General features: G+C 36.6%; 1 protein-coding gene across 1 annotated transcript in view; it reads right to left on the reverse strand.

The window, feature by feature from the left end:
* The window catches only part of TBC1D22A (TBC1 domain family, member 22A), a gene marked incomplete at its 5' end in the record, with an annotated part of 176,622 nt that extends 157,487 nt beyond the window's left edge, over positions 1 to 19,135 (reverse strand). The window contains 4 exons of the mRNA XM_009883220.1: positions 13,046 to 13,225; positions 14,002 to 14,342; positions 16,606 to 16,662; positions 19,101 to 19,135. Of these exons, the coding sequence (XP_009881522.1) occupies positions 13,046 to 13,225; positions 14,002 to 14,342; positions 16,606 to 16,662; positions 19,101 to 19,135 (613 nt within the window). The remainder of the gene's footprint in view (positions 1 to 13,045; positions 13,226 to 14,001; positions 14,343 to 16,605; positions 16,663 to 19,100) is intronic.
* Between the last annotated feature and the right edge of the window lies 1 nt (position 19,136).

Here is a 19,136-nt window from a genome sequence, read left to right on the forward strand (position 1 = left end):
GTTACAAGCTAGAGAACATGCTCCCCAGCCCAGGATTTCTACAAAGGAGTTTTAATGCCACCTACAAATGAGACACAGATTTTCAATCAAGATAGTACTGCAAAAATACCCTTGCTTCAATATAATTAATGTTTTCTTAAAATTCTAGAACAATTATTTTGAAAATGAGCAGTTGTAAAACATTCTTATCACAGACATGATCACTTGCTAAAAACGCAAGCATAGAATGAAGTTTAACCTACTCATTCAGAACTGAAATTAGCCAGATCCAAGAGCAGTATTTGTAAAACCTAGTCCATAAACTCTGTCCCAGATTGAAAGGATACTTTCTGAAGCAACACTGTGAACCTCAACTGCTACTCTGTCTTTCAGTGGTCTCATTGTTTTACATAGTTCTGTGACCAGTAAGTATCAAAATGTTTATAAATCTCCATAGATTTTAGACCAAAAATATCTCTATTCGGTAGCTACAGCCAACTGTCACTTCTGCTTAGGAGACTGCATTTATGTGTTGCAGAAACATTTTTGGGTTAGGATACCACAATATTCCTTCACAATAAGGTATGTAAATGCTTCAAATTGATACAATTCATTTAATTTTGGAAAAATCTGTTTTATCTGGTATACTAGACTACACTCAGATATACATTTCTTCTCTCTGATGAAGAAAAAGTTTAAAGCAATTATTCTGAAAGAAATCTTAAGACACTATCCTTTTACTGCAGTAGATTCAAAGATTATTCATATTCCATAAATATTTCATGGGGCATTCTACAAAGAAAACATGCCATTAATTTACCAGCTTTCTAACCCCACAAGCTATTACAAGAGCTATTATCCATTACACCTAAAACACACGAGGGGAAACAACCAAGTCTACAAGTATTTTTCTTGGAACTAGAAGCTCATCATTCTATCAGTTACAAATAAATAAAAAAAAATACATTAAGAAATATTAAAGGAGTTCAAAATTTCTCTGTATGCATTATTCATTTTTGATACAGCTGTTATTTCATTGAGATTACTGTAAACGGCTACATGAAGTGATGGCCTGCATGAACAACTCCACGATAGATATGATAAACTAGATTTACATGTATTATGTTCCTATAACATAAATGCCTTGGATAATTTAACTATACAAAGCTGGAAAATTCTTTTAAGAGCATGGAATCATGGAACTGCAGCTCCCCCAACAGCATGTTACAATACAGGCAGTACATATAGAAAATAGCTTTAATAGAGGGCTTGTTATTACTATGGCAACCCCAGCAACTGGTTTCCAAAATGAATAATAGCTCTGTTAGGCACTTCATTAAATTTTTTTCAAGCAAACACTGCCCTTAATCTTCTCAATGAAACAAAGAGTTATTCTGAATGCATGCAGAAAACAGAAAATAAAGTCCAATCCAATGTTGTAAATACAGGGCAAGACCCTTTTCAGGACCTTTCCTAGAAAAGAGCAGGAAAGTACACCTTGTCCGCTGTTTCATGCAGAAAGTTGGAGAAGCAGTAGATGAGGTTAGGGTTAGAAGGTATGAGAAAGCAAGTGAACAGAAGATTAGGAAAACTAAGCCAAAAGGAAAATTACTAAAACTGCTAAGAAAGAATTGCAACAAGTGAAGCCAACAATGTAAATTATGAAAATAAGTAATGGAGAACAACTATGCTGGCAGAAGATTTTAAGTGACATTGTATTTTTTCATAGTTCTCCCGCAACATTCAATTGTTTTTATTTTTACCTTAAAGTCATTCGAACAGTCTCTAACAAACTTTCCAAGTAGAATAAAGAGGACATACCACTTACGGTACCAGTTAATTAAAGGAGAAAATTTTCCCATTTATTTAGAAATAACACACAGTATTTATTTCTCCTGCTTGGGGAGAAGATAGAATTTTGCAGTCTGTTGACAATTTTTTAAGTGAACAGCCAAGTAATAATTATTTAGTTTTGGACAACGTCAACTGTGCTCCATCCCCCCATACCTTTTTTCAAAAAAAATATTCATATGTATTTGGAACAAATAACCAAGGCATAAATTTACTTACTATAATATTAAAGCTTCATGTTATTAAGCAAAAAGACTCCTACAAAACAAACTAAATAACAGACTTTAAAAAAAAAAAAAACAACCACTATTGCAATATCTACATTCAAAAATGCAATCTAACTGACATTGGTCCTTCATAGTGAAACTATAGTACAAGAAAGGTACAACTAAAATAATCAGATTTAATAGATACATGTCTAGATTACTGAACCACAAAATTCATGCAATTATTCACAAGAGCTAGTACTAGAGAGCTTCCCCACTAACAAAAAAAAACCAAACACAAACAAACCCAGTAAGTCTACCTACAAAGTATGTTTATTTAACACATAACAAAAGCAAAGACTTCCTTTCTTTTTATAATTTCCCTCAATATCTTTGGCTTAGGAGGAAAGCTGCTGATAAACTCCATGATGTACAGAATAAAGAGGATCCTGATCAGGCAAAGAATTTCACATGGAATACACCTAACGAGCTACAGTTCTGCTCTTGGATCACTTCCTCCATGTGCATTCGAAGTTGAGCTTGGGAAAGTCAAATAAAAAAGCAGGCAATCTTGCAAAATGAATTAATTGACTTGGTCATCCAAAATAGTTTACAGATTGCCTTTCAACTGCTGAATTTGGGTATTTCTGTTCATATTAACAGAGAGAATTCTGTGCCACTTCCAGGCATCTGACATTTTAGTATTTCCTGCCTCTGAAGAGACCTAACGTCTGCCAAGCAATTCAAAATGAAAAGACTAATGGGACTGCAGTGCATTTCTCTTAAATGTTTCATGGATTTGGAAAGACAGGAAACAAGGCTGAATTTCAGCCTATGGTCAAGCACTAAGGGAGGTGAAGAAGTTGAACTTAGCTCACAGTTCACAAAAAATTAAAAACTGCTAGTATGTACAATGAGAAATCCTTTTACTCTCATTTTAATTGTCAGCATTGACCAAGAACAAGCACTTAGCTGCCAAAGAACCTCATCTATACCTAAACTGAACATAGTATTTCCAAAACAATCATATGAGTAAAGACTCCTAAGAGTAAGAGCTACAATATTTTTTTTTAAACATTCACGAGACACACACGAGGGCATATCTAACCAGTAATCAGTATCAGGAAGGCAGCACAGCACAAACATACACAGTGAAATACACTCCACTGTGATTACCTTCCCAGGCAATAACTGCTTTATATATACAAATATACATATCTTCCAGTTCTGGACTTCCTTCTAAGTATAAACGCAAAGATCAAACTTCGGAAGTACGTTTTCATAGAAAACACTCCTCATATTTAAGCTTTCTTTCATGTACTTCTCAAACACTCATTATGGTGGTAGAGCCACAATGGTTCTACCTTTAATTTACATCGGACTCTGTTCCAGCTTGAGCTGGCAAACATAACTATCTTAATAGGCATTAGGCTTTCATATTGAAAAAGCAGTGCATGTAGTACAAAAGTTTAAATGCAAGACTTCATTGCAAAAAAATGGAAGTAATTTTTTTAAAGAAATTCTTCAGTTACATCTTGCAAAATTACATCTTGGAAAATTAATAACAATTCTGGCTTTCTTCTAGGCATTTTCTAAATCTGAACCTTAAGTTATCATTTCAAAGGATGCTTCTTTAGAGCCATGTTTGAAGCTGGCACACTATTGCAAAACAATTCCCAGTTATACCACATGAAAAAAATCAGATTATAATCTGTTTGCATGTGTGAAGAATGCTATCCTGCAAAGGAGACATATTTAACAGACTGTACTGATGCTTCATAAAGTACTCGCTAGATCAGGGAATCCTACAAAAATTTCATACTATAATTTTGGTCCTGGTTCTTTTCACCATCAAAAGAAGCTGAAATCAGAGGGACAAAGCATCAACCCATTTTCTAGAGATGACAGTTAATTCCTACAATAGAGCAAACCATTTGCAAAAAGATTAATATGCCAATTTCTCAATGAATGCACAAATTCAAGTCGCCACAAATGAAGTAACTAACTGTGAATTAAGTTTCTATTTTTTTTTTAACAGTGGAAGAGATGGTGGCAAGAAAACATACAGGATGAATTATACTTCCTTGAGGCTCGGTAAACTGACTTACAAGCAGGACATGCCACTCATTACAACATGTAAATTGCTATTCTTGATGTTGAAATGCTTCAGGGCCCAAACAAAGTTCAAAGTTCAAGAGCCTTGTTGGTGACATTCCTAGTAAGTTCCTCCCCTGCTGTGTCACCTGCACGACGGTGCAGGAACCAGGTGAGGCTGCTCCCTCGGAGAGTCTATGACTACCGCAGGGAACATTGAACTCCTCACCCAAGTCTCTTCTACTACGATAACGCAGATTGCACATCTGTGTAAGTTCAGCTTTCATGACGCTATCAGGAAAGAAAGGGAGACAGCACACCAAAGAAAGTAAAAGAAAAAAAACAAAACAAAACAAAACAAAAACAACTCGGAACAACTGCAAGAATACTTCATCATATAGTACCTTTCTTTCTCCCAGCACATCCAGAGTAAAATATCCCTGTGAATCCTATTGTTCATCACATGGCCCAGTCTTAAAGATGATTTTTGAACAGCTGATCACAAATCAATACAATAAGGTGTATAGGATCTCCTAAAAACTCTGCTAAAACTTTATCCAACCTGAAAAAACTTCTAATTAAAGAATTTTGCACTTTGTAGTAGAATGCTGTGTAATTCTGATTTTTTTCAATGATGAATTAGTGGTAACTACCAAGCTAATTTTGTGTGTACACAAGAATTTGGATGATGATTTTGGATTTTTTTTTTTTTTTTAAAACTAACCCCTTAGCATCAGCTGAAGTTACGGTCCCACTGTAATGCTCTACATCCAAACCCAACTGGAAACAGAATTAATTCAGAACTCCACATCTTGCTGAAAGGAAACTACTGCCACGAGTGTAACAGGGGAGTTTTAAAGACTACTAAAAGCACATTTCTTTGAGTTGTGTTCAGATCAATGGTTTTAACCTAGAATGCTCTCTGTGGACTTCAGCACAAAAAGAAACAGTTTTATTCTCTATGCTATGCTGCTGCAATTGATATTAACAAAAATCAGATAAGAGCTCCTCAACTTATAGGCAAGTATTTCCTGAAAGAAGCCCAGAACCTCGGAACTATGGCTCTTCTGTGCATGCCACAATGTCGCATATCCATTCATTAACAGAGTCATAATTGATACCATACTTCCTGATCAAAAAAAAAAAAAAAAAAGCAAAGATTAGGATCCATTAGGATCCTTTTACAGAACTGAGAAAAGGGGAAGATTATTTTGATTTTTTAATAGGATCTGCAGCTGTTCAATCTTGGTCTCTTTTTTTTTTTGCAATAAAAACGTAATTCAATGATAGGTAGGGCTAGGAACAGGAATCTTTGCTCAAGTCAAAATTAACAAATCCTTGCTAAAAGAAAATAATGCAAATTTACTTTTTTTTTTTTCTACTTAAAGTTATTGATTCCAGCTACAGTTCTTCTGTAAGGCCTTTGATACATTCCCCCAAAACATTCTTGCCACTAAATTGGAGGGATATGGGTTTGATGGACGGACTGTTAGACGGATAAGGAATTAGCTGGATGGCCACTTCCAAAGATTTACATTCAATGACTCAATTCAGAGTGAAAACCAGTAACAAGTGGTGTCCCTCAGCAGTCTACATTGGGATCAATACTATTTAATATCTTCATCAATGACATCATGATTGAGTGCACCCTCTGTAAATGTACAGATGACACCAAGCTGAGCGGTGCCATTGATCCACTAGAGGGAAGGGATGCCATTCAGAGGGACCTCAACAGGCTTGAAGAGTGGGCCCATAGAAACCTCACGCAGTTCAACAAAGCCAAGTGCAGGGTCCCACACCTGGGCAAGAGCAACGCCCCGTATCAATACAGGCTGAGGGATGAAGGGATTGAGAGCAGCCCTGCCAAGAAGGACTTGGGAGTACTGGTGAATGAAGAGCTGGACACGAGGTGGCAATGTATACTCGCAGCCCAACCTTGGGATGCATAAAAAGAAGCGTGGCCAGCAGGTCGAGGGAGGCAATTCTCCTCCTCTACTCGTCTCTCATGTGACCACACCTGGAGTACTGCACCCAGCTCTGAGGTTCCCAGCACAAGAAAGACATGGACCTGCTGGAACAGGCCCAGCAGAGAACCACGAAAACTATGAGAGGGACAGACAAGAGGTGCTGACACAGAGGTGCTAGAGAGTGTCCAGAGAAGGACACCAAAGCTGGTGAGGGGTCTGGAGCACGAGTCTTATGAGGAGTGGCTGAGGGAAGTGGGGTTGTTTAGCCTGGAGAAAAGGAGGCTGAGGGGAGACCTTATCGCTCGCTACAACTACCTGAAAGGAGGTTGTAGCGAGGTGGGGGTCGATCTCTTCTCGCTAGTAACAAGCGATAGGACAAGAGGAAATGGCCTCAATTTACGCCAGAGTAGGTTTAGGATAGATATTAGGAAAAAGTTCTTAACAGAAAGGGTTATCAAGCACTGGAACAGGCTGTCCAGGGAAGTGGTGGAGTCACCATCCCTGGAGGTGTTTAAAAGATGGGTAGACATGGTGCTTAGGGACATGGTTTAGTGCTGGTTTTGGCAGTGGTAGGTTGATGGTTGGACTTGATGATATCAAAGGTCCCTTCCAACCTAGACAATTCTATGATTCTATGAAACACCTCCCCTACGAGGAAAGGCTGAGAGAGTTGGGGTTGTTTAGCCTGGAAAAACGGTGGCTCTGGAAGACCTGATTGCAACCTTTCAGTATTTAAAAGGGGCTTATAAGAAAGACTGAGACATACATTTTACCAAAGCCTGTAGCAACAGGACAAGAGATAACACTTATAAACTGAAAGAGGGTAGGCTTAGATCAGACATAAGGAAGAAATTTTTTTATGATGTGGGTGGTGAGACACTGGAACAGGTCTCCCAGAGATGTTGTGGATGCCCCATCTCTGGAAGTGTTCAAGGTCAGGTTGGATGGGGCTTTGAGCAACCTGATGTATTAAGAGATGTCAACTAGATGATCTTTGAGGGTCCCTTCTGACCCAAACCATGATACTAATTGTTGATCATTCACTTCCAGAAAATATTTCTTGATTGAGTAGCTTTCATCAAGTAAGTATAATCAAAACATAGATGTTTAATATGTCCCAAAGAATACCAGAACTGTATAACAACATCATGCAATTCAGTAGCAATCTCTCTCGGGACCAGAGAAAGCTTACAATTCAAATTGCATTAATCTGTATGACACCAATCATCAAATGGAAAATGATACTGTCCATTTTTGACAGATATATTTTAAGAAAAGTTTACTAACTACATACCCAAACATCAACACTACAGCAAATAACTACAACTTTGTTGTAACTTTTGCAACCTAAGTTTTCTTTCTAAAATTCATTTAGAAAAGAAAATTAATTTCATTTCTAAAAAAACACCCTAGAATTCTATTATAACGCACAGAGGCAACGAGCTATTGTTATGAGATAATATGAGACCACACCATTTTAAATTCCTGTAATTTCTGTAATAACACTTCCTCCCTTTTTTCTTTGAATGTAAAGTTAGCACAAAAAAATCATTTTCCTCTAATATACATGCTAACAACATTATCTGCTTTTCAGGAGTTACAGTCCCAATTTACTAAATTATTTTAACTGGTATTTTAAATACTAGGAAATAGGGTCATAAAAGAGGAAGTGGAAAAAAAATTAAAGACTGGTCCAATACAAAGTAAGCTAGTTAAAAAGTCAACACTTATTATGTAATGCAATGACTACTATATCAATCAAATATCTTCACAAAAGAAGATAAATACATCCTCCAGAGACAAACTATGCAAAATCCTCTCAAAATTATTTCAAGAACCTATTATTACCTAGTTACAATGAAAAATACCAAATTAATACCTTTAAATTGAAATATCCCCCTGAAGCAGAGATCAGAATAAATGCTGATTATTACCTGAAATCACAAGTTACGAGATGAAGCCATAACAAATAGGAAGACAAAATACTAATCATGCAAAAAGCAATTAATATAAGGAATCATTTATGGACATTTAGCACTGATTTCTTTCAGAAGATTTTTAATTTAAAAGAAAGATGTTCCAAAGCCTACTGGTAGAGTACTGACCTTTTTTTTTAGTCTTATTTATTAGCCGACAAGGTAAGCATGTTTTGCAGGTAACAAGCTAACTGGAACACAACGGGAATTGCAGAGGATACCTTTTGGTGATAACAGTTTGAAAAGATAGATATAACTATGGCATGTCACATGAAGCAGTGGTAGGACTCCTCTTGTTCACTTTACACTATGCATCAACAAACTGGAAGAAGAATAAGCACTAATGTGATCAACTACAGATAATTCAAAACTGCAGGGGGCAATAAAATTCTAAATGACATGGATGAACTAGAAGCATAGAGATAAATAGCTACGCAGTTCAGTGCAGACAAATTAATGAAGCTGGGAACAAAACTAATCAAGTTAATTTCAATTAATGCATTTTGTAAAGTTACTGAAACTTTTCTATAACATCAGTTTGACAAACAGTTTTAAAGGAGGTAAGAGATTGCTGTTACAGACGAATATATTTATGAACCATAAATAGAAGATAATTACTATAATCAAGTTTAATATACATCTAGAATGTATCAACAACTGTAAAAAAACATTGTACAAAACTACTTGAAAACACAAGTCTAACAAATTTGATAGAATTAAACTTAAATTGGAAACCGGATATACATAGCAGTACTGTCCCTCTTAAAGAAGTAAACAATAATCTGCTGAAGAGAGATTTCTTCTCAGAGACAATCTCCCTATGCCGCTTTGTTAAAGTCTGGTCCTCTCCCCTCCTCTTAAGGCAACCAATTGTTTGCAAAAGATTCTGCAAGCACAGAACCCATCTTCATTCAGTAACAGAAGGTCCATTACAAGGAAAGACAAGGCCTGAAATGAAGTAAATCTACACCAAATTGTTTGCAAGGCAAGCATAAGCACAGGTTGATTGCACAAAACAACTGCTGCAAATTGCTCTCTCTGAATAACCTGGCACGTAGTACCATGAGTGGAAGACTACGCAGACACACAGGCCCTACAGTCTATCCTACCGTTGTCTATTAAACACCGCTGTACTGCCACCTCCAGTCCCACCCACCTTGCTGCCTGAATTTGGACCTAGTATACCTCAGTATGATCTAACTGACAGGGGTCAGTCCTCAAGTCTCTCTCCAAATCAAAACTGCTTCTTATAACAGGCTCCTTCTACCAGCCCACATTTCTTGCCATAACATCGTTCAGCTTGTTTAGCAGCTTTCATTTTGTAATTTTAACTTTATGAGATTATCTCCTCATTCTTTGCATTATATTACTACTTGAAGGTATATTGTCAGGGCTCTTGAATACCTCTTTTCCGCAGCACAAATCGTATACCTAGAAGTAATATTTCTATAGGAACTGGGGCTTTTTTTCATATAGCTAACTATCCTTGACATCCAATTCATATTATACTTTCCCCATTTACATTAGAGGTAATAACAGCATAGCAATAGTCAAATAAAAAGTGTCAAATGGAACTAAGGCATATTATTTGCATCTGTTTATCATGCAAACAACAAAAATGCCTGCAGAACAGAGAAGTGAAGTGTGCTAGGAAGGCTTAAGGGAAGACTCAGAACAACTACAAGGGCAACTATAAATTAGAGGAGTGAGTTCCTTATTCAGCTCCACAAGACATTAAAAAATGAGTTAAGGGCATTTTTGAGCCATGGAAATAGGCTCTTTATTCATAAATAAGAGTTAAGTAACCTAAAAGAATTAATTCTTTTATAGTCTGAGAATTCTGGGGTTGGGTTTTTTTCCTTCCTTTCCTAGTTTGTGTTCTCAAGGATTATGCCTTGGTCTAAAAACTATTTGTGTATGTAAGTGTCTGCTGGATAAAACTGCACACAGAAACTTTGAGAATGGTTCTGTCATTATATATTTATGTAATACTTACTAGTGGATTCATATCCCAATTGCAGACTATACCTGGTGTATTATTTTGCCCAGTGTATAATCTGATGGGGTTGATAAAACCTATGTATCTTCACAACTTCACAATATCCAACCTATGCACCAAACCCAACTCCAAAATCTATTTGTGGGCTTTAATGCCTAAAATAATCTTCGCTTCCAAGTTTATATACATAATCCATCTTTTTGAGCGTTTTCTTATGAAAGAACACTCTCTTTCACAACCTTTAGTTGCCATACAAGACTAACATTGCATTTTACACTGTCTTTATAGGATAATCGTTACTGAAGTGTGACTGAAAGGACTTCAAGGTCATTTGTATTACTTTGTGTTCTTAGTCTATGCTGATTTCTCAACTTATAAGAAAAGAGCCTTGAGTTGAAAAATATGCATGACATTGTTTCAGTTCCACAGATTAACTTTTTTTTTATATTGCTTTGAAAGGACTTGTCCACATCCTTCAACAATATGCAAAACTATATTAAGAAAACAAAGCCAACAGAAATACTTTACTTCTGCTGTTACTACTTCCAAGCAAAACCAATGCTATTACACACAAAAATGAACAGAAATATTTGCTAAAATGTCTCCAAGACAACTACCCACTAATTCAATTCATTGTGACAAACAATACACAATCTGTGGATCTAACACAAAACAAAGACCCACACATACTACAACATCACACATACACAAACACACACAGGAGACAGCTGCAACCAAATAGCTACCTGTGCCATCATTACACACTACAAGTCTTAGCTTGGAGCCTGTTACCTAGTTCTACCTTTGTCCATTTTCAGTATTACTCTGAAGAAATAAAATAAAATAAAATAAAAAGCAGCAACCCCCAAAAGACACAACAACAACAACAAAAAAAACCTACCACACACAACCCACAACAGTTTCCCAGGCTAACAGTGTCATTAAATCAAGATTCCTTTTTAAGCATGGTCTTCATTGTAACGTGAATCTAAACCAAACAACCCCCAAAATCACATACACACATGCACACACCAGATTCTGATGAACTGTACGTATAGTCACATGTATACATGTATACACACACTTTCCCTAATATATACATATAATGTAGTCCGAGCACTACCATCACAAAAGATCTACTACTAACAGCTTCATGACCATCAAGAGTTCGCGTGTCGTAAATAGAGCTCATTTCTTTCACTAAGAAAAATCATTAATTATTTATAGATTTATTAGGAAATTCTGCTGGATATATCCTAGATACAAATACAAAATATTTGTATCAATCTAATTCACACAACTTCAAATTCTGTACTCATTACAGTTTGCACAGCAAGAGAAAGACCAAGCTTCCTATAAACAAACATAGAAAAGGAATTATTTAGTAATATCTACATGAAAGAATATTGAGAACTTATCAGATATAACAGCAACATACTCAAATTTCGTATTCCTCTGTATTTTAGTATTCCGTATTCCTCTGTATTTAGTATTTCGTATTCCTCTGATTTAGTAAGTTCAATAGGGAAAAAAAACACAAAACCAGTTTGTTTAAATTCTGTGTGAGATTTAGTAAGTTCAATAGGGAAAAAACACAAAACCAGTTTGTTTAAATAGTATCAACTAAACTCTCACCGCAGTCTCAGTCTCACTGCAGTCCTAATAGGAGTGGAAATTTTCTGTCGCTCCCTTGTAAAATATTTTACTTGAGTTCGTAAGTCTGATTTACTGGGAAAGTACTCCCATCCAATTAGATGGCACAAGTGAAATAGAGACGTTTAAATTAAACTTTGTCTTGCCTCTGACTTTGCAACCTTATATAACAAAGATTACTACCATGACAACACTCTTTAAAAGTTATATGAGTTTTCACATCAGTCGCAATCACATAGCTCATAACATCTATTAGATCAAAGGGAGAAAAATTGATATTTGATTATCATTTTTAAGCTTATATAAAATATGGAATTTGTTTTAACACTTCAGAGTTTATTCACAATTGCATTTTATAAGAATGTCCTATGACTCACTGGTGTTAAGTCTCATCGAGTTAGTATTTTTTCCATAGTTCTACTTTGCTAGCATCAATCTCACAATAAGACACAGCACAGAAAAAAAAAAAAAGCCACAACTTGGACCATATCATACTGAAGAAGTCTCGTGACAACTACAGGGCAGGAAAGTGCCAATTCAAGAACTGCAAACACGCAGTTTCTAATTCTTTCCATAAGGTCTTCTTGTAGATACCTTCCAGAATAGTGTAACTCACAGTCATTTTGTTTATTAATTATTTTGGCATAAGCTCCTACTTCTAAGTGACCAGCCAAGTTCTCCAAATGCAGTGTACTATTTCTATTTGCTACAGATTTTCACTTGGGATACAAAGCCATTTGATTCTGTGATACCGTCTCAGCTTGTATTTACTATTCAGCAGTTAAAATCCAGAGCACAAAGGGAACAGTCAAGTTATCTGACAATACATTTGTTTCCACATTAACATGTCGTCAGCGTTCACAGATGAGACACAGAACTACTGTTTCAGTCTGTGAACACTAAGAACGCTCACTGAGTAGACAAGCAGTAATACTTCCACGCCTCATCGTTCTTCACATTCATAATTCTAAGCGTGAGAATCATTCTTATAGTGCATACTGTTCCACTATGAGGCATTAACATTAAACACAGCTAATTATACTTTGTTTTTTCTCCAGAGATTAGTCCAGGAGGAAGAAATAACATGAGAAAGAAAAGAACAAGAAGTCATCTAATACTCTACATATGCAAATTGCACATTACAAGCATGAATACTACAAGCATTGAATGATATTTTCTTTCCTTTGCAAGATCAATTCTAAGCATCGAAAGGATTAGATCCTAACCAAACTATCATGCAGAACAGTACTTCAAACAGGAAAATTTTATAGTTAAAGAGTAATTCAGATGTAATTTGTAGCTCCTATAAGAAATACTCACCAAGATCTGTATTGGGGCCAGCAAGTAGCTGCTTAAATTTGTCTAATCGGGATGCCTCTCTTTCAGTTAATGCAGGAGTAACTGAGGTATTATAGTCTGCCATTCCACTCACCAAGGGAGGTGTGGAAGTTTGTGGAAGGGACTGTGATCTCTGCATGGAAGAATTTTCACTAGCATTATCTGAAGGGAGAAAGAAGCATAAGAGTTAGCCTCAGCTAGTGATAAGGCTACTAATAACTTGAATTTAATTTGCGAATTGAGAACAGAATTATGTTTTGGAGAAATGTAAGCTCAAGTATAGCACAAGTTTGGAGACTTCAAATGACTTGGATTTAGCAAGAGGAGCATTCCTCTTCCAAGCAACATTCTACAACTAGCACACATCAATTACAGGTCACACTAACAGCAAGGCTAATTGATTTCTAATATCTCTGTGCTATGGAAAGATGTTTCTATTCCACTCACCACAAAAAAAAAAAAAAAAGAGAATGGGAAATCATTGAAATTAATTAAAGTTTATACATAAAACACAGACCAGATCACTTCAGGATGAACTTTCCAGTCCACATGCATGGTTTTCTCCAGTTTTTCAATACACTTATATAGCAGCATTTTAATAACATTTTTTCACAATAGTAGGAACACTATTAATTGCATACATCTTAGTGCAGTTAACCATTAAAATACATTCAATACTGCCACTTCCTTCCAAAACGGAGGATGTATTAAGGCTGAAAACAAAAAAGTTTAATTACTTTTCCTTCACTCATGTACTCCTCACATGCATGCTTTACAGTTTAGTATGGTATGCAGTATCTCCCTCAAATAAATCAATACCAATTAATAATGTTTTCCTGTGGTATTAAGAAGTGGTTCGGAAGGTGTTAATGTCTTAAAGGGCAAATATTATAGCTCTCCTCATTTGATTGTCAACATTTTTCCTTTTTTTAACATACCTGATGAACTCGATGTATGACCTTCACTGACTGATTTAACAAGCCTATTATCACCACATGCAATTGAAGTCATCTCTGCAGATTCTACTTGTTTTTCTTCCTGTAGATGTTCTTCCTGAAATTTATGCTGTTCTTGTAGCTTGCTGTGATTCTGAATTACTTTGTGAGCCGTTTCCATGACCACTTCTGTATTTAAGTTTTCAGCAGCAATTGCTAAGAGTTCGTCATCATCATCCCCAAGATCCCAAGCATCACTTGTGTTACTTTCAAATTCTTGAAAGGTGCTGACTTTCTTTAGTTTCACTGGAGTTGTAGGTGGCTTTGAACCTGGTTTTATCAAGCTGTTCAAAAACAAATAAACAATGTTTAGAGAACTAGTAATGGAGTAAGCAAAACACTATGGATAGGGCCAAAAACCAAAAGTTCATGCAAATATTTATCAACCTCCACTCATGTTACTGCTACATCTGCCCATGATAATATGCAGCTGAGTATGTCTGAGAAGAAGGGTAGGTAAAAACTGACTCTTCTTGGCTTTGAATAGAAGCCGAACAAATCTTTCCTTTCCTTGTCTTAAAAGAAAAAAAACAACAACAACAACAACAAAAAAAAGCAGACACGTACCCCCTTTCCCCACCCCAAAAAAGACCAACCTCAAAGTCAAATAAAACAAATACTACTGGAATAGTTTATAAGATAGACAGGACACATTGCACTTCTCTTGCTTCATGAACTTACGTAGGGATTTCAGGCCCCTGAGTGTAATTGCTGCATAACAACACAGCAGCAGTAATCAACTCATCAGGTCTACTGAGTAATCATAAGCAATCACACAATACAATCACTGTCATAAACAAATCAAGTCTCACCTTGAAACTCATGAGATCTATCATTCCTCCCCATTCAGGCACTCCAGCATGAATTTGCTTCAGAACTTTGCTCTTCTCATAGGCAGGATACTTCCTCAAGTTACTAAGCCTAAGTTAACTACTTGCAAGTCTAAGTGTACCCTGATCAGCTCCTAACCTTTTGTCCCTCTGTCAACATGCAGTATAAAAGAGATGAAACAAGTATCCCTCCCTAGCTTGGCACTTGTTCTCACTTACAGTAATGCAAAGCAATCACATCTTCCTCCAAATTTCAGCTAAATGAGTTGAGAGTTTCCAAGTCTGCTCTCAAAATTAAAGTTACTGCCGTTAACTTAAATGCCTTTTCTGACCATCCCTGTCTTTCCACCTGTGCTAGTTTAACTTTTTTCTGTTAAGACAAGGCAGACAGAATTGCAAATCAGAAAAAGTTCTCACACAGTCTTCATACAATGTCAGTAATGTTTCTGCTACACATTACAGGGAATATCTTTCCTAACAGGTGCTACAACACTAACACTTTCCCACCGTCATCATTGTCTGTAACAGCAAGGTCTTTCTCCTGTCATTATTTCAAGCAATAAACTTCTAGTTTTTGTTACTGGGTCTGTCTATAACTCCATATTTTGAACCAATTCATCTAATTCCTTTTTTTTCAGTCCTAAAGCTCACACATTTCAATTGTCTTTAACTCCATGTCATCTGAAAATTAACTAGCACAAGTTTACTTCTTGTGCCACTTCAAACTAGCCCTTGAAAAAATCCACTAGAAGTACGACATCCTTCCAAGCCAATACTTTTCCTTCTAACATTATTTTTTGTCCCTACCGCTTTGGGCCATTCATATCAGCGGCCATACAATTTTCCCAAAATTCTCACATAAATAAATGTTTTAACAGCAATGCTGGTTTCAAAGCAGCTGTGAAATCTACCAACAAACCAGAAACAACTTTTTCCTTCACAAAGCTTAAAACAAACTGTCTTTCAAAATATAAATCTGACGATAAAGCAAAACATAAAAAGCAGAAGCTGTCAGAATGCAGCATTTTGCTAAACACCTCAGCCATAAGGAGATGAAAATAATTCACTTCCATTAGTTGTGGGTTATCAGCATGAAATTTATTTTGTTACTAATGATGTTTAGCATAATGTTGCCACTGTCATGTACATTGTGTTCTGATATCCAATAATCATGATATAAGGCAATAAAGTCTTAAATCACTGTAAAATCTAGTCTACCTACTGTCTTCTCACACACAAGCAAAATGCCCACCTTTGCCTCAAAATGATCTACACCACAACCCGACTCTTTTCTCTCATAGACAGACAAATAAACACAGTCCATCAACAGAAAGATACATGCAGGAAAGCAGCTTACACCTGAGTTGTAAACTTCATCTGCTAAATTAAGATTGGTATTTACCATACAATACCATACAATTGTATTGTATTTACCATACAATTTACCATACAATTTCCAATTTATAAGGCACTGTGAACAGATAATAAGAGTTGGCAATCTATGTTTGTTAAAGACCGAACAGCAGATTTGTTGCTCCCAATATAGTAAGCAACAGGAAGTCACAAAAGAGAAGTTAGAACAGAGGAGTCAAGATTATGACAAAAATTGAAAAAGGAAGGTTAACACTAAGCTTTATAGCCAAGGGGGAAGAAAAAGACGAGAGAAGGCAGAGGAGGTCCAAATTACCTGGAATATTTAAATATTAGGTTAACTTACGTTCCATGCAATAATGGATCAAAAGGCGGATGCTGAGCTCCATATACATGTTGAATACTAAAGGAAAAGAAAGAGAGTTATGACAAAAATAAAAAAACATTTGAGGGTTTTCTGTGTCTTAAATAAATAGTCAATAATAAACAGAACTGAAATGTTCCAACAGTTTTCCATTTCAAAGAATCCCACATACACCTAAAAATAATGGTGCTGGAACTGACGCATATACTAAAAAGTAGCTTAATAAAAATCATAGATTTGCCAAATAGAAGCTACTTTTGAGGCCTAGGCTAACTTATTTTTCTGACCAGGAATTAAAACAAGAAAAAAAGTTAACTCCACAGTAAGAATCTACACTGCTCTTAAATTCTTTCTCTTTTCTGATTTATCATTTCTTCATTTATCTCTTGCAAAAAAAAAAAAAATTGTCAAAGAAACATCTGCAAAGATTGAATCTTCTATGTACCCTTGTCACCCCAAATCCAACCAGTCAATTCTTAACCGTTACTAAAATATAACGCTGATAAAGAAAAATGCAGAAGATGGCATATTAGAGAATAAAAGCCATGGGAGTACTAAAAAAAAAAACCAAACAAAAAACCAAACTTGAAATAAATAAGCTTCCAAGGATAGATTTATTCACCACAATCTTTAACATTACAGAACAGCATACTACTATGTGAATAATAAAACTCTCTACAAACTAAAAGTTCAAATCCTCTCAGTTTGCAGCCATAAAATTATAAGTAAAAAAAAAACTCTACAGAAAAACACATCAAGATTTACACATGGCTTCAAAATGGAAATTGTTGCTACAAAACTCTCTGATTGCAAGAGGAGCAAATCATATGCAACATTAACATCTACCTAAACCTGTACTAAAAACCACGTAAAAGTGAGACAAACATGGACTCCTGGCAAATCAAAACCAAACTCCAGACCATAAACATTTATAGATAATTCTGACCTGAGTAAACCAAGCCAAAAGGAATGCAGTCATAACAAATTTTAAGAGAGGCTTATAGTTATACTACAAAGGCAGTATTAACAGTAGTGAAATTAGCCCAGGAGATGACTGAGGGTGGTGGTTTATAAACTCAATCAATTTTTATATGATACCATACAAACCAAAAAGTCAGTCCACCACCAATCTTTCTACACAACTGTATGCCATACACTTGACAGTCAAGTCTCTGTACTCTCCTGCTCTATGCTCACATGAGGGTCAGGTGTCACTTTCCATTTTGGCATACAGACAGAATCAGCCTTTTCCTTCACTCTATGAATGACCATGATGGGAATCCACCCAACTATAAAGCAACAACAAAGCCCTCCGCACTATTAAAAAAAAAAAAAAAAAATCAACAGCACTGTATCCACAGTGTCCTTATTTTCCACATGCCTGCAGTTGCCTGCAAATTAATTAACTGCAACTACTCACAGACCCTGTGTAATTGAGTAGAGTCAAAAGTGTTTTTACCCCCAAAGGACTCAGCAAAGTTACAAAACAGAAAGTCCAGAGAGACAAGAACAGTTGGACCAAAAGAGTTAGTTTATAACTATAGAAACAAAACCACTACCTATTAGTGCTTATGGGTAACTAAGAATCCAAAAAATTTAATGACAAGTAAGATTATTTTGCCGAATTTAGGCAAATGGTATGAAGTATAGAGCTACTGTTCCCTGAGAACCAAGAACACGCATTGTTCTTACAAAAAGAATATAAGAAACTGAATTACTCTAGTATGAGAGCATTTTAGAGATGGGAGCAACGAATGTTATTGTTAAATAATCATCTAAACACGCATTCCCAGCCTGACATAATGGTCAAAAGAGTTAATGTGACTTTGGGGATGTATTGCCTAGAAATATTTGAATGGGAGAACATGTTTGTAGCTGCCAGCAATCATACATCGGCTGGGTCTGCTGTTCACGCTTCAGGAAGCAAGTTGAGAAACTGACGAAATTTTGAAATATCAAGCGCAAACTAAAATATGGCTATCTGCCCATAAAGTGCAGTTTCCTGCATAGTACTTCAAAATATCACAACTTGTATCAAGCGTCACAAAACTTGAAAACTTTTATCGTTGCCAAGAGCTACAAACGCATTCTCCCATTCACAGTTTTCCAGGGAACACATCCCCGAAACCACGTTAACTCTTTCAACCGTGACATCCGCCTGGGAACACAGGTTCAGATAATTATTTAACAACTTTTCTTCTACAAGTTATAACCTGCGCTGTCTGAGCCCCCACCAGCGATCTTCAATCAGATAACTGGAGGCGCCCAACACCGAAGCGCTGCGGGCACTCGGCTACCGAGACACAACCGAGGGAAGGACGGAGAGGCCCTACACCAGCCTCCCAGCTACCAGCAGTGACCGACCGACCGCGCTCCCTGCAGAGGGCACAGGACCGACAAGGGCCCGTTGAACTCGGCGGCCGAACACGGCGCTGGGGCCTCCCGCGGGGCCCCGACCTTCCCGCCGCCCCGCTCACCTGCCCGGCACCTTCGCGCCGCTCCGCTTCCAGAAC

This window comes from Charadrius vociferus, unplaced genomic scaffold, assembly GCF_000708025.1.
Source record: "Charadrius vociferus isolate BGI_N301 unplaced genomic scaffold, ASM70802v2 scaffold363, whole genome shotgun sequence".
In the NCBI taxonomy this organism is placed as follows: Eukaryota; Metazoa; Chordata; class Aves; order Charadriiformes; family Charadriidae; genus Charadrius; species Charadrius vociferus.